The sequence below is a fragment of the Peromyscus californicus genome, unplaced genomic scaffold, assembly GCF_007827085.1.
Source record: "Peromyscus californicus insignis strain IS unplaced genomic scaffold, ASM782708v3 Scaffold_4__1_contigs__length_199733344, whole genome shotgun sequence".
NCBI classification, from domain to species: Eukaryota; Metazoa; Chordata; class Mammalia; order Rodentia; family Cricetidae; genus Peromyscus; species Peromyscus californicus.
This window is the reverse complement of record NW_026294562.1, coordinates 60,121,640-60,142,445: the sequence shown is the minus strand read 5'-3', so window position 1 is coordinate 60,142,445 and position 20,806 is coordinate 60,121,640. Positions and strand designations below refer to the sequence as shown.

General features: G+C 55.4%; 2 protein-coding genes across 2 annotated transcripts; both read left to right on the top strand.

Moving 5' to 3' along the window:
- The first annotated feature begins 791 nt into the window (after positions 1 to 791).
- On the top strand, positions 792 to 17,002 carry Cd81 (CD81 molecule). Its single transcript, XM_052762012.1, has 8 exons — positions 792 to 1,082; positions 11,116 to 11,230; positions 14,265 to 14,362; positions 15,011 to 15,085; positions 15,313 to 15,417; positions 15,734 to 15,835; positions 16,220 to 16,306; positions 16,392 to 17,002. The coding sequence occupies exons 1-8, from the start codon at positions 1,017 to 1,019 to the stop codon at positions 16,452 to 16,454; spliced, it is 711 nt and encodes a 236-aa protein (XP_052617972.1). The 5' UTR covers positions 792 to 1,016; the 3' UTR covers positions 16,455 to 17,002.
- Positions 17,003 to 17,223: 221 nt separating this feature from the next.
- Positions 17,224 to 20,094, top strand: Tssc4 (tumor suppressing subtransferable candidate 4). Its single transcript, XM_052762011.1, has 2 exons — positions 17,224 to 18,862; positions 18,945 to 20,094. The coding sequence occupies exon 2, from the start codon at positions 18,967 to 18,969 to the stop codon at positions 19,918 to 19,920; it is 954 nt and encodes a 317-aa protein (XP_052617971.1). The 5' UTR covers positions 17,224 to 18,862; positions 18,945 to 18,966; the 3' UTR covers positions 19,921 to 20,094.
- Positions 20,095 to 20,806: the final 712 nt, after the last annotated feature.

Here is a 20,806-nt window from a genome sequence, read left to right as displayed (position 1 = left end):
CCAGGTTGTCCTCCAGTTCGGGGAGGAAGTGCCAAAAAGTTTCAGTGGAACATCATCTATGGTGACAGCAGCCATTCCTCACCTGGGAAGGGAGCCCTCCCCCAATCTTTCCTCACTTCTTTATAGCCCTAACTTTCAGGGAGCCAGCCAAGGGATAGAGGATGGACTCTTGGAAGGCACAGCCAGGACAGCATGAATATAGTATTTGAAGGTGCCCCTGAGGGTGCTCCAGCCACAAGATTTGCTAGGGACACTGGGTACACTAGTGACCTTCCCAAACGCACTTTCCAGAACTGCAGCCAGGGACTCTGTCTGTGGGACTTGGGATCAGCCAGGATACATAGAATTCCATTCTAGACCTTCAGACCCATCCAAGTTGCTGCCTAAGAGATACATACACAGAGCATGCTAACTTTTAAGACACTTTCCTGTCGAGACACCTCCACTGAGGAACCCTTGGGGAAAGTCCAAGGCGCCTGAATAAGGGGAAGTAAGTGGGGGTTCTTGGGGGGGTATCTTGTGGCCAGTCCTCGGTCGCGACCCAGCAGCGTGCTCCCGGGGGTTAGGAGCCCTCAGGAAGCTTGGGGACATCCTGCGCAACACAGCGCAAGGAGACCGTGAGAATCATCTGCACTGAGCTCTCGAGCGGTTACTCTGGGACTGAGGTGGCAACACCCAAGCACCCCTAGACCAGGCACCCCCGCAGGCGGGAGGCGTGGCCTGGGGAGGAGCGTCCTCGGGGCGGGGCCTCCGAGGGGCGGGACCTAGCGGTCTATAAAGAGTGCGGAGCTCCGCGCGCGCCCGGTCCAAGCGAGCGCGCCCCTGCTTCTAAGCGGTAGCGACTCTCGCGTTTCCTGCTAGGCCTCCAGCCCTTCTCTACCCCGCGTCTCGCTCTTCATATCCCAGTTTCCCGGCCCGCCAGCGCCCCTGGCCACCTGCCAGCCCCGGACCCCAGTCCTGCGTCCCCAGACTGCCCGCTCGAGAACCAGCCCAAGCTCCGCAGGCCGCGCGCCGCCATGGGGGTGGAGGGTTGCACCAAATGCATCAAATACCTGCTCTTCGTCTTCAATTTCGTCTTCTGGGTGAGCAGTCACTGGGAACTGGGGACGGGGCGAACCTTCGGCTGCCAGGCTGGGTAGTGCGCTAGGCCCAGCTTAGAGGGCGCAGCGCGGCCGTGAAGTTGCGGCGCCACCTGTGGGCTCCGTGCGCCGGCCGGGGGCCTGGCGCCCCTTTCCAACCGGGCTGGGGCCAGGAGCTGAGCTTCCGGGCCTCTGCTCGAGGGTCTTCTGGGGCCGGGGAATCAGGGGATCGCTGGCCTGTCGCCTCTGAGTGCTGGGGACCGGTGCAAGGGTCTGCGGGCTAGAGCCACGTAACCCGGAGCCTTCAACTGTGGAGGGGGTGTAAGCATCCTCGTGAACGCAGTTTTGGGGACCATCCTGCTTAGCGAGCACTGAGGGGGTTCGAGAAGGGCGGGATCTTGGCGCCCCGCCCCCATGAGCTCATCGTAGCCACCGCCCCTGGATGGGCGGCCTCGAAGTGGTGGGGGCACACTCCATACTTGCCTTGGAGATGTCCACCCCAATATTACACCACCGTTGCTTGCTCTCCAGCTTGGTATTGCCACCCTGGGATGCTCGAGCTCCGGGCCTAGAAAAGAACAGGGTGGCCCGCGTGCTGCTGCGCAGCATGCCCCAGTTCCTGCCCACCCCACCCCCCAGCTGCCCCTCCTCCTTGTCTGTCGTCTCCCGCACAGATTACAGCCCTGGCCTGGCCCTTAAGGTTCTGTGGAGGCTTTTGAGAGGAAGGGGGTATGCAGTTTTGAGTTGGCACAGGCCAGGGTAGTGCAAAGATCTGGAGTCGTACAAACCGGGGGCTTGAAGATCTTTTCAGACATACAGGGTCTGAGCTGGGCTCTCCACTTCGGAAAGAAGCGCACACCCATTTGGTCACCTTGGAATGGAGGCTTGGGTATAGGAGGGTCTCCAGGGGCCCCTTGGTGCCGACTGTCTTCACTGCTGGGGAGTGACGGTTGGTGGTGTGTGCTTGTTTCCATTTCCTGACTGGGTTGAGAATGAGGAGGGGTAGAGTCTAACAGACCTGCCTGCAGGGACTTGAGTGAGCAGTGCTGGCCACTCTACTGGTCAGTGTTGCCACCCCCCTCCCCCATCCCCTCCCCCCCTGCAGTACACAGACTGCTGTTCCCTCCATCCTCCTTTTTCACAGGAAGAAATGAGGTTATGCCCAAACAGTCTCTAAAGTTGAAGCTGGGAGGGCGAACTTTGAAGATGGCCCCTGGAGTGAGTGTGTAGGACAGGGGACACCTGTTTTCTGTCTTGGACTGCTGAAGATCCATGGGCGGGTCAGGGCGGGGCAGGGTGGGGTAGGGATCAGTAGGGTGCTGGGGATGGGCAGAGACTGGACTGAACTCAGCTGGGACTGTGCTGCATGGCCTGCTGAGGAGACCCTGGTTCTCAGTCACAGTGACCCCAGGGAACACCAATGGTGATGGAGTTAAGCTTGCTCAGTCTGGGCATGCCCTGGGGGTTAAATGCACACTCAAGTAGTCCCTCTGCTGGCCCTTAAGCCCCAGATGTGGAATATCAGGAAACTGCTGGGTAATTCTTTTTGACCTACCCACCTGATCAAGCTGGTAGCCCCTCAGGCTCCCTGGAGGCTGGGGTTCAAGATGAGGCTGATTGTTTTCCAGGCAGCTGGGGTGGAGTCCCAACACATCCCTGGGGGTATTCTCTGTTGAGACTCCAGGAAAACAGTTCTGAAGCCTCTCCCTGCTCCCAGGGGCCTGCTTACTGACTGCAGAACAGTGAAAACCATATCCTTTCACAATCTCATGGATCTCTCCTCCCCACCCATGTTGGCCCCCACAGTGGGCAGGGATATGGAGCAGAGCCAGGCCACAACTGGTGAACACCTCCCTGGCAGAGGGGCTTCCTCTGTGCCCTGTGTGGCAAGGCTTGTCCTGTGGCCGAGAGTTTCCGGATGCCATGAAGTTAAACCTTTGGGAAGCCCCAGCCCACTGCTCTGGTCCTCAGCCTCAGCTTCCTCTAAAGTGGGAGTTCTGGGGGTCTCAGTCTCCTGGGACTGTGGGCAGACTAGCTCACGCACTCTCGAGTGGAGCAAGGGGCTTGGCAATAGAGAAGGCTCAGGAAATGGACGCTGGGCACAGTGTCCAACAGGGAGCTGGGCCAAGGAGAACTGAGTAATGGTGTAAACAGTGCCTGGGGAGGGGGCTGAGGAGTCCCGAGGGCCCGTGGTGGGTATGGAGGCTCTAGAAGTGAGATTTGGTTGATGGTAAATGTCTCGATGGGCACTTTTTTAAATTTCCAGTTTAATGATTAAAGTGGCTTTTCTGTGGGAGGGGACATCCCGGCACCCTAGCCTGCATACTCATGCTCCCGTGCCCAGCAAGCCTCCTTGGACTGAGACCCACACTTGACCTGGCTTGTTCAGAGCCTACTTTGGGACCTACAGAGTTCTGGACTCCCAAGATGCACAGGACAAGACACAAACCTGAAGGGTGAGCAGTGAGCAGATTCAGCAGAGACTGTGTAAGATGCTCTTAGAAGCAGGGTAGATACCTGTCCTCTGGGACAGGTCTGGGTTAAAGAGACCTGTCTCCTGACTGCTGCTGGGAGTAGGGCAGGAGAGCAGGGCATGGTGTCCCTGTTCATCACCCTGCCAGCCTATGTCCCAGGGTGGGCCTTGTAGGAACCTCATATGATAATGTCCCTACAGGTGTAGTCGAGTAAGGGGAGAAGGCTACCCCTGGTCCTCACAGGAATAGGAGTTGTGTTCTTTGCACAGAACTGGCTGCTCCTCCAGCCTAAGGCTGCCAGTGGCCCCCTTCAGTGGCCCAGGCAGCCAGACCCACCACAAAAGGCTGATTACAGCCTCTTAACTGGCATTTAATTCTCCAGACTGCACATGACTGTCTGCCACCTAGCCGTCTGCTGTCTTCCTTCCGGCAGAGGGGCTGCAATCCCTGTGGGCTCAGGGAGGAATGAGGACTTCCTGTGCCTCATTTCACCAGTGGGAGAGCAGACTTCCCCTTGTTCCCCCAGGCTGTCAGCTTGCCCAGCTTTGGGAAAGACAATCAGTGGGCTGGGCTGCCTGAGAAGGGGAAGTCTGTGGTCGGTCCCTGGGCTGGCTTCAAAGAAGGATGTCTGCGTGGAGGGCACAGAGCTGGAGTAAAGAAGTGGGAAGCCCTCTGGCAGCCTCTGCTCTGGTTCCCATACACTGCCACCTCATAATAAAAACCCTCACTCAATTCTTTCTGGACCCTTCAGGCTTTCTCTCGGCACGTCCCTCCTAGTTCGTCTCGCTTCCTCAAATGGAGCTTCTGTGCTGCTTCAGGTGGCGCACCAACCCCTGCCAACCTTGATTCCAGCACCCAGAGTCCCGCCGAGGGGAGGAACCTCAATCACAAAATCAATAGGCTTAGAGTCCAGGTGCCCCGGGAGATAGTAGGAAGTCATGCTTGCACACAGGCCTGGCCTTTGGAGAGGGCTTAGGTGGAGGTAGGGTAGTGGGGGTTGTGGAGAAGTCCAGGTACCAGTGGCTCTGGCCATGACACCAGGGAACCAGATAGGACATGCTGTGAGTGCTGGGTGTCCCTGAGGCCCTATAGGTACCCATTTTGTTCCTAGGACTCTTGCTAGAGTACCAGATGTCCCAAGAACTGGCCTTTGGTGACCTTCAGCTGTTCTGTAGGATATACTATGACCTGGCATGCCAGTAGTCTTCCAGGAACCTCTTGACTATGACTCCCCAGTACCTCCCCCTACAATACACACACACACACACACACACACACACACACACACACACACACACACACACACACACGAGAGAGACAGAGACAGAGACAGAGAGACAGAACACTTCTGTATCCAATCTAAGCTACTTTGGCCAGCTATAGGGCATAGGCTATGTCATTCAAAACCATTTGGGATCCTCTGGCTGGGCTCTATGTTTTGGAGAGCTGTTCATAAGGGATTGGCCAGGGCATCCTGAGCTGGCTCCAAAGTAACTACGAGAGGTGTTAGGAGAGGGCACTTGCCTTCCTGCATGTGAAGTCTGGGGAGGGCTGCAGGGCTGGGAGTGCAGGGAGGTTTGTGAAAACCCGAGTACCCAAGATCTTACAGCCCCAAAGCACCATGAGTTTGTAATCCAGGCCAAGAGCCTGGGAACCAGGCAGTTTGGGCAGATGTTGGGTGATAGGGTCCCCCCAGTTCCCTGTGCTTCCTTGGTGCTGTCTCACAGATCACTCCACACTTTTTGTCAGCTTGGGTCGTCAGCACTTTCTCAGGGTGGGTCTGTGGCACTCTGTGCCTTGTTTACCTGTGGTCAAGCATCAATGTTGGCTCTGTACTGGAGCTTACCAGGAAGGTCCCAGTGGTATTTAAAGGTGTCTGGTGAGGCAGGTGCAGGAATGAGGAAGCCCAGCCCAGGCCACCTGTCCTCCTGAAATACCATCCCTGAGCTCTGGAGTGGGACCCACTGTTGCAGGGTTGTGTGGCAAGCACAAACTGTAGCTGCCACCCACCCACTAGTGCTTAAATTTCACCCTCTCACAACTTTTCTTGGCTAAAAGCCCTCATCGTGAGGGCATGGCCTGGCCTCAGCCCCTGGGAACAGTCCTCCTCTGTACTCTAGAGACCGTGATAACGGCTCACCCAAAGTAGCACTCTGCTGGGCTGCTATCGGACCCTTGCCAGTGATAAGGAGACTGAGGTTTCCAAGCAGCTAGCTGCCACATGAAGAGGAAGTGGGATGGGGTAGAACTATACCCCCACTCTGCCGCCATGTTCCACAGTCGAAGTGTGCCAGCCCCACAACCTTGCACTGGGACATGGTTGGGACGGAGGGCCATGCCTGGCTTGGAGCAGATGGAAACTTCCTGGTGCTGCTGGTGGCAACACGTGAGCTCCATAGAACTCTTCTACCCATTCTTCAGGCCCCTGCCTCCCTTTGTCCTTCTCGGTACCAGGGTATCAGGGCCACCTGAGCTTTCTCTGAAGCAAACACCTTGGCCTCTCTGCTGCCCCTGCTGTCGTCACCTCTGGCAGATCACTGTGGCCATCTGGGTCCACACACTCTCCCTTCAGGGTCTCACAAGACCCTGGCCTTCCAAGCCGGGCGGCGGTGGCGCACGCCTTTAATCCCAGCACTCGGGAGGCAGAGGCAGGCGGATCTCTTGTGAGTTCGAGGCCAGTCTAGGCTACAGAGTGAGTTCCAGGGAAGGCTCCAAAGCTACACAGAGAAACCCTGTCTCAAAAAAACCAAACAAACAAAAACGAAAAACCAAAAACCTGGCCCTCCTAGAGGAGAGCGTGGGGTGGGTGGGGAAGGCTCCTGCCAGCTTCTCTGTCTGAGGAGCCTTATAGCCTGGACCTGAACGGGCAGAGCTGAGGTAGCCCAGCCTGATCTCCTGTACCCCAAGGCAGCAGTGTATCCTCCCATGGCCATGCCTTGGCCCTTTATACCCCGCCCCCTCCCCAGCCTGTCAGTTGGGCCCCAGAGCTAGGCTTTTGCTTTGCCTCCTATTTTTAGATGTCAGGACAGTGGCTTCCTGAAGTGAGGGGCCTTGTGAAAGGAACCATACTTCCTGGCCAAGGCAAGGATTCCTGCCCCTCTCTCCAGCTTCCTTCCTGAGCTTCCTTTGGTGAACTGCAAGTCTTTACCTCCTAGGAAGGCCTGAGCAGGATCCTGTATCTCTCAAAGAGGAATCTGGCCTTCTCCCCTTCCTCCATGCTCTGACTAGGCTCTGTCCCCCTGTGGTGCCTGAGCACATGAGGTCAACTCGCAGGGGCCCAGGTTGGAAGAGCAGCACCTAAGTCGCCTCCCTCCATCAGCCTCTCCACCTCACCTGTGCCCCAGCTCCTAAAAATAACCAGTCTGAGTATCTTTACTCTGGCTTATCCCAGCTGCCCAGGGAAGCTGCCTTCCCCCCACTGCCTTTGATCTTCACCATCTCTGCCTTCGTCGGGGAGGTTCTTAGACCCTCAGAACCTTCCAGTTGCTTAGGCGGGTGGGCACTTTCTGGTTCACCTTTCGCTGTGCACCATGTACCTAGGAGGCATCGAGCAAGCCCCACCCCTGTCTGCCTCTGCCTTTGATTCTTCTCCTGAGGCACAAAGGGTCACTTAAAGGAACAAGCTGATGTTACAGTCAGCCTTCTGGAGCATGTCGGGTATCTGGGCTAACCATTCAGACCTACCAGACTGGTGACGGGATCTCTGCCCCTTCCTGGAGGGGTGATATGTGTAGCAATAGGAAAGCTCCAGAGAAGCCCCCATCTGAGGTCTGGCCAAGGGCCGGCAGTGGGCAGTTAAGCACAGAGTAGAATGCTGTCCCAGGCCTGTTCTCTTTCAGTCACTTCTGGGAAACCGCAAAACCAGCTGGGCAGGGACCCAGCATGCTTGGCAGCTCCTCATCTTGCTAAAGTTTGAGTCTGTTATGTGTTAGCCCTCAAGAAGGAGGAAGCAACATAATCCTGTATGGAGTCATGAATGCAACCTTCTGTGCTGTGGAGGAGCTCCAGGAACCTGGACATGCCACCTGGCGCTTCCCACCCCCACCTCTAAGCAGAAGGTCTCTTAGGCCACAGAAGCAGGTGGACCCACCTGGAGAAGAGAAGCTTTGGGCAGAGGTGGCTTAGACCCCTGAGTGGATGCATGAAGAAATCCTAGATCCTAATGTTGGTAGATTCCTTGTGGATCTCATCCTCAGCTCTGGCAAGAGCTCAATACAGTGATATGTGTTGCAGCCTGTGTGTATTCCTCCCCCTATTTACAAGTGAAGATGAGAATGGAGGAGGCTGAGATGGGCCTGAGGTCCCCAGCTCAGGTATGACACAGCTAGAGGCTGGGGCCACCCTTAGCCTTACCTGTGCCTCGGTCCAATGGCACCGCTCCATATTTCCATTGACACTGAACTGTTTTTTTTTTTTTTTTTTTTTTTTTTTTTAATGGGTGCCCAAGTTTTTGCAGATCATTCTAAACTTACGGTTCTATAGACAAGATGTGTGCCAGTCTGATTGCTGCTAATCACTGGGACACCCCACAGGCCTGGGGAATGTGCTTTAGCATAGCCTCTGATCCAGGGCCTGGACTGAAGCTGGGGTTAAATAATAGCTTTCTGTAGCTGTGACTGACCTATAACATAGTCAACATGTATACCCCATGAAACTGTTAGCACCATCAGGAGAGTGGATGTGCCGCAGAGCATCCTCGGGTCCTTTGTGGTCCCTTCTGTTCCTTCTCACCCCAGAACTTCTGCTGGGTTACCCCTGCGCTATCTTGAACGGACTTCGAATTCTACTTTCATATGAACAGAGTCGGAAGGCACGAGCTGCTTCCTCCTCTCTGTGCCCCTTTCTCTTGGCATAATTGAACTGTCCTCCATGCTATCCTGTGGGTCTGTCTTTTCCCTGGAGATCCTGGCATGTGATGGACCCAGGGCCAGGCCATTCATCGGTCAGGAGACATATGGGCTGCTCTAGGTTGGGCTGTAACAGGGGAAGTTTGGGGAAACATGAGTGTAAAGCTTGAGGTGCTAGGCTGGCTGTGGTGAGTAGGAGGCGCCAGCTAACTTTCTCAGAAACGACAAGCTGCTCGCCAGTGCGGCAGCACCACTCCACCCCGCCCTGCCACACCCGGTAGCAGTTTGGGATTAGTGGATAGATTGGTAATCTCCTGTGGCTCTTTGGTGCCTCGTGATGTAAGAATGGTAGCCCCACTCCGTACTTGGGTACCCTATCTCTATGTACGTATATCTCGTGAAACATGGGTGGTTAGTTTTCTTACCATAGAGTCTTGGAAGTTCCTTGTCTGTTTTGGTCATGTTAGATAGTTACATTTTGAAGCTGGGGTTCCTTTCCAGCCTCTTACTACTTGAAGACCCCTGTCCCACCTTCCTAGGCCCCTTAATTTTCCCAGCACTTCCTCTACCTCTCCCTAGAGCGGGGGGTGGAGGGTCACATCGCTGGAGGCAGCCAGCCCAATGACTAGCATTTCTTCCTCTCCCCTCTCCCACTCAACTCTGATTACCTCTGAGACAGTGGGCTGAGTGACCAAGTCCCCCATTCCCCTCTGTCTCAACTACCCCTACCCCTCCTACCCCAGTGTGGCCTCTTTTCTGATTGAAAGTCGACTTTTCTGGAGTTAGCGTGCTGACCCCACCTTTTCCATAAAACCTGCCTGTAAGTGGTGGCTTGGCCAGACACCCACATTAGTAGACTTTGGGGCTGGGCTGAATACCATCCCTCACCCACTTCTGCCCCCAACTCACAGTCGAGAAGTCTGAGTTGGGCATGGTTGCATGCTCACCTGTTTTACAGGTACGTTCACAGACCGAGGAAGGCAGGGTGACCCACCAGCTACCCCTCAGCTTCCATAACTGTCAGGGGTTTGTCACCATGGGGTCTTTTTACCACAGAGGGAGGCATGGGGAGCAGGCATGCCACCTAGTCCTTCTGCCCTGGAACATCTCAGAGCGACCTCTGGTCCAGTTCCCAAACAAAATACATGACGTTTCAAAGCTGCAAAGGAAGCCAGGTTACCAGGGCAACTCAGGCCGGTCACCTCCTCCTCTCAAGCCAGTTCAGGAGGAGTGTTGCCTGTTGGAGGCAGGCCCTACCCTCCTGCCTCTGCTGCCCAGGCTGAAGGCTAGTCTCTTAAGAGTGTATAAGCACAGAGTTATCACTGTAAGGTTCTGGAAGTTCTGGGGATCCCCAGCATCACTAGGACCTTCGCACATGAGGGTACTCTAAGGGTCCCAGCCTCCATGCCATTGTGAGCTGGGCAACAGGTGCACAGTGTGGCTTTGATTGCTGTACCAGAGCCTGTTCTCTCAGGCTCTGGTAGAGGTTGAGGGCTCATCCGTCCTTGACCAGAGTGTGAAAACTAATTAAAACTTACAGAAGAAGCTAAGAAACCACAGGGCTCATGGGGTACGAGTCCAAAGTGATGGTGCTCTGCAGAAAGTGCCCCCAGCTTCCTCTCTGAGAGTTAGGCAGAGGACAGGATCCTAAGGTAGAAGGGAGTAGGTGGGTCCCATAGGTCCTCTTTCCAGAACCAGCCTGCTTGGGGATTCCAGGGAGCTTTCTTGAACTTGTGTTCTGGTCTGGATCCCCAGAGCAGGAAGTGGGCCACCTGGTGCTTTTGATGAGGCCCAGGTTTTGGTTTCTGTTTCCTGTGTGTGCTGGGCAGAGCCATTGACCCTGCAAGAAGAGGATGCTTAGAAATGGGGAAGAGACTGCCTCTCCCTTGGTCTGTCTTGAGAGCTACCTCCTGCTTCCAGATGCTTCTATTATAGCGCTTCACACAAAGCCATGGTAGGTGGTGCCCTGCTGCTTCTCCCTGTGGGGCCCGGTGACATCACATTATCACTCCTCTCCTCCTGGCAGGGAGAACTTGGTGTTCCCACCACAGGGTTCTTCCCAGTACCCTGCCCGTGGCAGTCTCTAAACAATCTCAGGACTGTTGGGACAGGGCACCAGAGGAGAGCCCACCAGCATCCGGAATGGCTAGGGCTCACTGTGGCCTCTAGCCATACTTCTCAGATAAAAATAGTGCATAGTTGGTCAGTCTAGAACTTGAGATCAGTAGAAAAAGATTTTTATTTTATTTTATTTTATTTTTTAGGAGACAAGGTCTCATATAGCCCAAGCTGATCTCAAACTCAGCTTGATCTTCAAGTCCTGATCCTCCTGCCTCTCTCAAGGTCTGGGATGACAGGCATGTGCCACCAAACCTGGTATATGTGGTGCTGGGGATGGAACCCAGGGTTCCCTGTGTGGTAAAGCACTCTTATCAATGGAGCCACATTTTCATCCCAAACTTTCTTATATGTGTCATGCAGTGTTGGGGTACAACTGAACTCTGTTCTGTAGTTGCAGTTCAGAGGAGCTGGTGGGGTCCAGGGCCCCCAGTGGACAGTAGCTCAGACAGTGAATGGACAGAACCTTGGACCTGGTTGGGGTCTGTCCCCACAACTAGAAATGATGGCTCTGCATGATATTTTTAGTAGGATTCTATCGCCCCACAGTGCTCTGGCCTCTGTGTGACATTGTTCTTGATTTTTTTTTTTTCCTAGCTGGCTGGAGGCGTGATCCTAGGTGTGGCCCTGTGGTTGCGTCATGACCCACAGACCACCAGCCTGCTCTACCTGGAACTAGGAGACAGACCAGCACCCAGCACCTTCTATGTGGGTGAGTAACAAGGAGACAGGGTCTAGTCACAAGCCGAGAACAGTCAGTGAGGGCTTCCAGGATGAGGCTGGTGGGTGGGGCAGTAGAACTGGCAGTGGCCTAGGCCTAGTATGTGCTGGGCAGGGAGGCTGCCCACAAGAGGGGCTCTTGAGACGAGAGTGTTAAATTGAGTATAGTGCTGCTAGGGACTTGACAGATCTGAGACTAGGCTAGGCAGAAGGAAAGCAGCTGGGTGGGGCAGGAGCCTTGTGAGACCTTGCTTATTTTAACATGGACATTTCTGGTGAACCTCCCTGGGCAGGGTGGGGCTGGATGCCTGGGCTAGCAACAGCTGAGGTCCTAGGAGTCCTGAGTTGAGGAGGGCTGGAGACTGGGCGGTCAGTAGATGACTCAGATGCCCGCCTCCACCCCCCAGGACACAAGCCAGACTGCTACACCTGCCTTATTAGGCCGCCTGTGGGGGATTGAATGCCCTCCCTCCCAAGCAGGGAAAGCAGGAAGAGGGCTGTTGTGCTATGCTATGTTATACTACGCTATGTTATGCTATGCTGTGCTATGCTCAGGGAGGCAATTCTCCTGCTTTCTCCCTGAAAGGGGGCCTTGGCATCCTGGGAACTCCAGGAGTGTTTGGAGATGCCTCTGCCCTTTCAAAGCTCCTAGCTTCCATCAAGGGTCTGAGGTGGATCCTCCCTCTTGTGTGGAGCCTAGAAGAGACTTGGTAGACATGCTTGAAGGCTGAGGGGGTGGGTGTTGGGAGGTCAGAAACAGCCAGTATTCTTCCTTTCTACCCAAGTATTCCAGGGCAGCCAAAGGCTGTCGTCACCCCATGGTTGACTTATTTTTCCTTCTTCCTCCTTGTACCCTCCCTGCAGCCTCCCCATAGGTAAAGTGGTCAGGGTTGGGGTCCAGGCGGTGTGGGCAGGGGCAGAACCTGGTCTCCTTTGAGGAAAGCCATTAGGAATAGCAGTTTTCAGGTCTGGGTGTTAGTGGGCAATGTCCCACACTAGCTATCCCTCCTTGGATCTGGTACCTTCAGAGGAGGAGGAGGCTGCTCACCGGTTCATATAGAGACCACAGCCTGTTGTGTAGCAACCAGTATGAGCATCTTCACAAGGGAGATCTGGGCATCAGAGACAGGAGTCCTGGCCTGTGAAGGGCTCTTTCCTGGCCCTGGGCCTTCCATTGCAAGGTGAATGCTGTGAGGCTGTGCCAAAGCTCCCACTTTGCACTGATGTGGCAGGAGAGGCTGGGTACCCTGCAGAGCCCAGATAGGGTGGCCTAGGAAGCAGATAGGTCTCTGTCCTCATGTTGTCACCATAGTCTACATCTGATGTAGCTCCAGAGATGCTCCGCCACCTGCCTTTCTGTGGTCATGGCCTCCTGGGCACTGAGGAAATAGCCTTAGGCACTGGTCTGTGTGGCAGGTTCGGCCCTGGACAGCAAGGCCCATGGCCTATGGGTGGGAGCTACTCTGACTACCATTTCCCTGCCCTTTCTGAATTGGCTTTTCTGGATGCCCCTGTACTGAGCCCTGCCAGGAGCAGATGTGGCCCTGACAAAGGCACTTTGTCTAGTGCTTAGGAGAGTTGGTTCAGGGGCTTGCTTAGCTATTGGAATGGGGGTGGGTGCCCAGGACTCCCAGTGCTGGGTGAGTGTGAAGGCAAGGGCACGCTATGCCAGCACCCAACTCCAGACACCTCATCTCAGGCACACTGGTGTATAACCGTTCTGCTCACCTAACTCTAAGGACAGGAACCTGTGGGTGGGGTGGCTGGATGACTGACAGAAGACAGGGGCAGCTTGAGCAGAGCACTCAACACTTGTCACATATACCGGCTGGGCTGTGAATTTACAGGGGAGCACCTCAGACAACACCCCAGAGCCTTCAGATAGGTCATATGCTAGGTCTAGGAGGGTTTGTGGGCAGTCCAGCGAAAGTTCCTGTGTGTTAGGTGCCCTGTGTGCATCCCCCTGATGAGCCTGATGTAGTGGCAGAGCCTACTTCATCTTGAGGTTGAGGTTTCAGGGCCTGCGTACCAGGGGTCTGGTTGAAATTGCTCTGCCTGACTGGAGGCAGAGGGGAAGTCAGTTGCTAGGCAGCTCTGGTAGGAGGCTTTCCCTGGACCAGATGTATTTAGTGAGGTCAAGGGAAGCCAGGCCCTGTTTGTTTCTGGCCTGTTTCTAAGCCTGGCAGTAGGTCCTGGCCATGGCGCCTTCACCCCTGGACTGGCCGGCCAGCGGACAATGGGCCTGGCTTTGTACAAGGAAGCTTGGACTGCTTGGCAGTGTTGCTGTGGAGACTGGGGGATGGGCTGCGTTTGCCGAGGGACCAAGAGATGGAGGGCTCTTCAGAGACACAGTGGTCTTTCCCAGGGGCTGAGTGGTACTGTGGGCACTGAAACAGGGACATGACTCAGCTGGTGCCTCATGCATGGGTCACAATGCTCCCCTGTAAATTCACAGCCCAGCCGGTATATGTGACAAGTGTTGAGTGCTCTGCTCAAGCTGCCCCTGTCTTCTGTCAGCCATCCAGCCACCCCACCCACAGGTTCCTGTCCTTAGAGTTAGGTGAGCAGAACGGTTATACACCAGTGTGCCTGAGATGAGGTGTCTGGAGTTGGGTGCTGGCATAGCGTGCCCTTGCCTTCACACTAACGCAGCACTGGGAGTCCTGGACATCCACCCTCAGGCCAATAGCTGATACCCAAGGTGCTTCCCCATTTCATGCACTGAGATGGATAGTCTATCTCAGCCCTCTACAGTGAGTGCTGAGGGTTTCTTTTCTGAGATGCAGGCAGTGGGGGGGGCGGGGGGCTGGCTTCAGGGCAGAGCATAGCTGTGAAGTGCAGATCACCTGTGTTCTCTGGGCACTGAACTTCTGTTTTGTCCTCTGGTGGCAGTGGCAGCTCCTCCAGGAGGAGGACACTGAGGCACAAAAAGCTCCCATTGCCTATTGTGGGTGTGAGTGCCCCAGACGCTCCTGTCTCAGGTAGTGATGCATGCAGCCTGCTCATTCAGTTCTTCCCCTCCCCAGGCATCTACATTCTCATTGCTGTGGGAGCTGTGATGATGTTTGTGGGCTTCCTGGGGTGCTATGGGGCCATCCAGGAGTCCCAGTGCCTGCTGGGGACGGTAAGTAGGAAGGGCTGCAGAGCTGGGGAGTAGGGTTTCTGGCAACCTCTGTCTTCCCCAAGGTTTCGGTCTTTCTGTTTGCTTCATTCCCTTGAGTCTGACTCTGAAGATTCCTATTGACAGAGGGAGTTTCTCTTTAGAAATAACTCCAGAGGGGTGCCTCATCCCGAAAGCCAGCCTTAGTGCTCCTGGCCACAGTAGCTACTGGTGGAGCTGAGTCCCAGATACGTCTTCTAGAGCCTGGCCAGCCAGTATCAAAAGCTGGGGACCCTGAAGCCACGCTTCATATTTTAACCTGCCCATGAATGTAGGAAAAAGGGGGTAAGGAAACTGAGGTCAAGGTTGTGGGGCATATTGCTGCATGTGCCTCCCTGAAGGCTGTGGACACTTGGATTTGTTAATTGCATCTCCTGTACCAGCCACTTCCTACAAAGCAGGGACCAGGGTGAGGCCATGAGAACTTGGACATCTCAGTGCTGAGCTGCATCAGGCTCTGTCTTTTATGGTTCTGTGTGACCCATTCTTAATCAGGGCATGGTTGGTGGATATGTTCAACCCCCTTGGCACATAGTTGTTGGTCATGTGGGCCCCTGTAGAAGGCCAGGCTTGGGCTCACTGGTCAAGGCTCTGACCTCTTCTTTCCCCTAGTTCTTCACCTGCCTTGTGATCCTGTTTGCCTGTGAGGTGGCTGCTGGCATCTGGGGTTTCGTAAACAAAGACCAGGTGAGCCTAGGTTCACTGAGGAGGGAAATATGCCCTTTGCCCGGGCAACAGGTGTGGACTTCTCTGAGCCCATGGGATATAGGGTACTTTTTGAATTTCTGGTGCCTGCTGGTAGAAGGGTCTTGGGAACTCAACAAAAGAGGTGGCATCAGGTTGAGCACATCAGGGGAAGCTGAGTGCTCTTGATGGTAGTCCCTATGCTGCATGTGACTATGATTCTCCCCCAGATCGCCAAGGACGTGAAGCAGTTCTATGACCAGGCCCTTCAACAGGCTGTGGTGGATGATGATGCCAACAATGCCAAGGCTGTGGTGAAGACCTTCCACGAGACGGTACAGCTAGGCTGGAGCAGGGAGGGCAGGTTGTGGGAGTCCTAGTGTGTCTGACTTGTGGGAATGAGTCCTGTCCCCAGACCTCAGCAACTGGACAGGGCCTGGATAAGTGTCTCCTCTGATTTGTAGGTCCGCAGGTAGGAACCTAATGGGCCTCATTTGCCCAAGGGTTTGGATGAACAGGGCTCTTGAGCAGTGTGATAAACAGGGCAGGCCAGCTCCCAAGTGTATTTGGGGGTGACATGTGCCATGTACCTGACCTTTCCCTTGTCTCCTGAAGCTCCTAAGCTGACAATGATGCTCTTGGTCTTTGCAGCTCAACTGCTGTGGCTCCAACCAACTCACTGCACTGACCACCTCTGTGCTGAAGAACAGCCTGTGCCCCACTGGCACCACCCCACTTACCTCCTTCCTGAAGGTGACATGGAGTGGGGGTGGGCATCATATCCTGGGTAGTAGGTAGGGTGAATGTGGCCAACCAGTAAGATCAGCACTTCAGGCAGAACCTCAGAAAGGCTCACAGAACATCTCAAATAGTGGGGTGCTGGATCCTGATAGCCTGGATTATCCCCCACAATATTCTGGGAAACTGCCCTCTTGAGTGGCCCCTTATACATACTGGTAAGCCTAGGGTACTAGTGAGGTCAGAAACTACCCAGTGATAGAGAAGGCCAGCAGGTCCATGTGTTTTAAGTTTATTTTTGGATGGAAGATAAGCTGTGGGACATAAGCCCCACCACTGAGTAGGGTGGTGGCTGTAACTTAGCCACTGACTGTTACCACCCTCTGGCCATTCCTGCAGGAGGATTGCCATCAGAAAATCGATGAGCTCTTCTCTGGGAAGTTGTACCTCATCGGTATTGCAGCCATCGTGGTAGCTGTCATCATGGTGAGCCCAGGGCCTCTGTTTGGTGGGTGGGTATGCCCCCCCCCCCCAAGGTCCTAGGTGCTGACAATGTCCCTCCCTCCCACAGATCTTCGAGATGATTCTGAGCATGGTGCTGTGCTGTGGCATCCGGAACAGCTCCGTGTACTGAGGCCCTGCACTTTGTACCACAGGGACTCTGCAGTGCCCCGTCCCTGAGTGACCAGAGGCCACCTTGGGGGCCATGGCCTGTGTATATATTTCTGTATTACTCTGCTACACTTAGCCTTTTTACTTTGAGGGTTTTGTTGTTATTGTTCTGAACTTTCCCTGTTACCTTTTGGGGGCTGACATCACACATAGGTGGTGTGTGTGTGTGTGGGGAGGGGGATGTAAGTGTGGAGCTGGCCCTGGCTTGCAGGGCCCTGTACTTCTGGGACCCCTGGGGAGCTCTGCCTGCTGAGCCAAGCCTTCTCCACAGCCACTTGCCCAGAGGCTATATAGCTGAGCTAGAGGGCCATGTCCACCCACTCTGCCCACTGTGGGTCACATCACTCACATCTTTTTAATCCTTGCCCCTTTCCTGCCCCCACTTCAAGAGCTGGGTTTGTAAGCACTCTTATGCCTTCAATGCACCTGTTCTTTCTAACGTGTCACCTTCAACTGTAATTACATCTTCAACAGTCATTTAATAAAGGAGGAGAAAATCAGGCATGCTAATGGGACTGCCAGACCTCTTCCTGTGCCAGTGGTGTCAGAGACCGGGGGCTCAGCTCTGAACTTCGCCAGGCACAGGGCGAGCAGGTCCAAGAGAGGCCGTAGAACACAGTGGGTGGGAAAGGTTGGGACCCTGGGAGCACTCCATGTTAAATACCCCCCCCCCCCCCGTTTCTACCTCTCTGCTGACCTTATACCAGCCTTGACTTCATTTCCACTCATCTGTTGGACATGCCCAGTCATGCTGAGCCAGGTAGGAGGGGCCACATAGCAGAAAAATTCAGCAGAATGCTGGGGATAGGCTACAAAAATACACATCCTGCTTTTGAGGGACAACACAGTAAAGGTTAGACCACGGCTCCATCCCAAGTATCTAGGTGCTTGGAAATGTTCTACGGAGCCTGTGTCTTAAGGGGTAATGGGCAACTGGCAGCCTTGTGAACTGAGGGTCACGCTAAGCAACCACCTGGACCCCAGCAACTACCACCAGTCTTTTTCCCTTTGACTCCTGTCTGCGCCCATCCCCCCAGCTGCTGGCATATTTAACTGGCCTCTAGAGGAGAGAGAGCCTGGCTGAGACTCAGGTCCCAGCTCCTAGCAGCCTCCCAGTAGGCTGATTTGTCAGTGAACCCCAAGTCTGTACTAGGGCGTTCTAGTCTCGACTGCCCCCTAACCCCGTGCAGCACGTTCCCTGCTTGGGTTGGCTGCTGGTCTGAGCAACCCTTTCTACTCTTAGGAGTGAAGCCCGTGGGCACCTGGCCAAGGCTGTAGAGAAGCCTGCAGCGCGGCTTCAAGAACATAGGGAAGAAGGGGAGCATGCAGCAGCCCAGTGGACCCTCAGACCCTGGTCCCCAGGGATCCAAAAGGACAGACAGCCCCAGGGCTGGAGGGGGGTTGTGTGAGGTCTTGAGTAGTGGGGTCAGTGTCCAAGCACGGACAGGCAGAGCCCGGAGGAGCGGCCTCGAATCTCTTTAATGCCGACCACGTCTCTAGATGCCAAGAGTCGACTAGGACCTTAGTCCCGCCCCGGAGCACAAGACCCGCGCCACTTCCGCCCAGGAAACTGGTTGGCGCCCGCAGTGCGTGATGACGCACTTCCTCCCCATGACGAACCCGGCTCAGGCGGCTTCCGACAGGTGGTTCTGGAGGCCTCAACCCTTTGCGATTGGCAGTTAGTCCCGGAGTATTATGGGAATCGAGGCCCTTTGACCCCGCCTCTTCCTCTTTCGTCATTCCGGGTAGATTTCCGTGTCCGCTCCGGTCTTCCGTGATAGCGCATACGTAAAGCTACACCTCCCGGCAGGCATTAGGCATTGGCCCATTGCCTTCTGGGAGTTGTAGTTTCTTGGGCGTTAAAGTCGCGACATTCAGCCGGCCGGAGACTCGGTTTCCCAGAAAGCCCAGCAAGAGTGGGCGGGAACCACGGCCTGAATCCCGCGGAACCGGCGGTACTCTGCGGGAAAAGCCGCTGGGTTTTGCAGCGTGCACGGAAGCTGGAACAGTGAGCGCCGGCCTCCTTAGGACCGCTCAACTACCAGTTCCCTGACAGCCCTCCCTCCGGACCCGGGTGGCGCCTGCGGTAGTGGTGTGTACCCGGAGAGGCTGCGTTCTGCTGAGAGCCGGTGATGGGACGAGGGGCTGGTCGAGACCCTCTGTCTCCAGCGTCTCCTAGCGCGCATCCTGTATATGTCCACACTATTCTGATCTCATGGTTTGACTCTCTCCTTAACCCTATCTAGCCTGAAGCTCCACATCTGTGCGCGCGAGGACGCACTTTAGCCACCCAGCTTCGCGAGGCCTCCGCCCGCCTGCGTGACCAGCCGGCGCCCGGCTGTGAGCAGAGGCGCCTGGCACATAGTGGAGGTGAAAGGGGACCCTGGGAGGACAGGGAGGGGCGCGTCCTAAGTACAGCCCTCACGGCGGAACCTGGGCTGCTTCGCTACAGGTGGAGAGGGTTCCAGGTCGGCATGGCGGAGGCGGAGGCTGGCTTGGAGGCTGAGGTACCCACCGAGGATGACACCCTGCCTTCTGACACCGTCTCCCTAAGCGACTCGGACTCGGACCTCAGCTTACCTAGTGGTGCGGAGGTGCAAGCGTTGTCCCCGGAGAGGCTTTCAGGGGAAGCTCAGGAGGACTCCGACCCTGAAGACCCACCTTCGCCCCCCACTGGCATCTCCACCCCCGCAGCCCAGCCGTTCCTCCTCCGAGGCATGAGCTCCACCTTCTCTCAGCGCAGCCACAGCATCTTTGACTGTCTGGAGAGTGCAGCCCGGCAGGTACCGCCCTCTGCGCCCCAAACCAGTGTGACTGACAATGGCAGCTTCAAACGGCCCGTGGCTCCCCCAAGTCAGACTCCTGCAAGGAACCTGAGCAGAGTGCATGAGAGCACTGGCCCAACCAGGGTACCTCCTGTGCCTGATTATGTGTCCCATCCTGAGCGTTGGACCAAGTACAGTCTGGAAGATGTGGCTGAAGGCAGCGAGCAGAGCAACCGTGCTGCTGCTCTGGCCTTCCTGGGCTCTCGAAGCCAGGCATCCCCCACAGACTATGTACCCTCCTTCAACCAGGACCCCTCTAGCTGTGGGAAGGGGAGAGTGGTCTTTACCAAACCAGTCCGAGGTAGTGAGGCCAGGGCTGAGAGGAAGAGGGTCCTCAAGAAGGGGAATGTGTCAAGTACTGGGAGTGAGGCCTCTGTGGAGCTGGCTCATCTGGCCGGGCCTGAGGCTGAGGAGTGGAGTGGCCACCAGGGACTGCAGGAGGTAGTGATACCTTCAGTAGCTGACTATCCTGGGTCCTCATCAGACCCAGCAGGGGTGGAGGTTGTTGGTTTCCATGGTAGCAAGAAGCGGAGCCGAGAACACTTCCGGAACAGGGACAGTAACCCCGAGGGGCCAGGGTCGGAGAGAGGCCCCTCAGTTTGACTGTGGTGCTATCACTCCACCTCCTCACCTGCCTAGGTGGGAAGCCGTGGGCTGTTTGTAGGAGGGGTGTGTGTGCAGCAGCTCTGGCTGGGACTGTGGGGATTGTGGGACCTTGGAGGCCCTTGTGCCCCAGTGTCTTGGGGTGAACAATAAAGGTTTGGGGTATTTCTTGGATTTTGTGGATTTTTCTGGGCCCCACCCAAGGTCCATCCAAACAGTCCTTAGCAACTAACTGTAGGACTCCATCTACACCAGCCTCACCTTGCCCTCCCCACTCCAGTGGGAACTGCTGTGAAGGTTTGCCATGGTCATTTACATTTGCCACTGGTGAGCCTACCCAGAAGGACTGGGCTCATAGCCATGTCCAGCCTTGTGCCCCTGATGGTAATGGATGAACATAATCTGCACCCCAGAAACCAGCACTAGGCCTATGCAGACCACAGTTTTAGGAAGAGACTAGGTTGAGCCAGCAAGGGAGGTTGGGCAGGTGTCCACCCAAACTAAAGATAAACTGGTGTCCTGGGTATACATCTTCAGGACTTGTGACCTCTGTGTAGAACCCCACTGATGCTATAGGCTGATGCTAGGTCATTTAGCTGAAGCTAAGCCCGGGAGGAAGAGAAGGATGCGGGGAAGACACATGAGTGAGTACTTCATGTGGAGGCCAGGGTCTTGGACCAAGCTAGCTAGCCGGACTTGCTAAGTACCAGGTCTGTCCTAGCCTCTCTAGTCCCTATTCCAGGGCTTGCTTGAGTGTCCCCCAAAATGGAGGGATCAGCCTGGATGGTCATAATTTGAGGAGCAGTGGAAGCAACCGAGATGTCATTCAATAGGTCAGGTAACTCCATGCTCCCCAGGTATTTGCCATGCATGTTCAGCCATCCCT

Bases quoted from the DNA above. Each gene is read 5' to 3' on its own strand.
- Cd81 (XM_052762012.1), top strand. From the start codon at position 1,017: ATGGGGGTGGAGGGTTGCACCAAATGCATCAAATACCTGCTCTTCGTC. The intron at 15,836-16,219 runs GTGACATGGAGT...CCATTCCTGCAG, and splicing joins CACTTACCTCCTTCCTGAAG to GAGGATTGCCATCAGAAAAT. The intron at 16,307-16,391 runs GTGAGCCCAGGG...TCCCTCCCACAG, and splicing joins TCGTGGTAGCTGTCATCATG to ATCTTCGAGATGATTCTGAG.
- Tssc4 (XM_052762011.1), top strand. From the start codon at position 18,967: ATGGCGGAGGCGGAGGCTGGCTTGGAGGCTGAGGTACCCACCGAGGAT.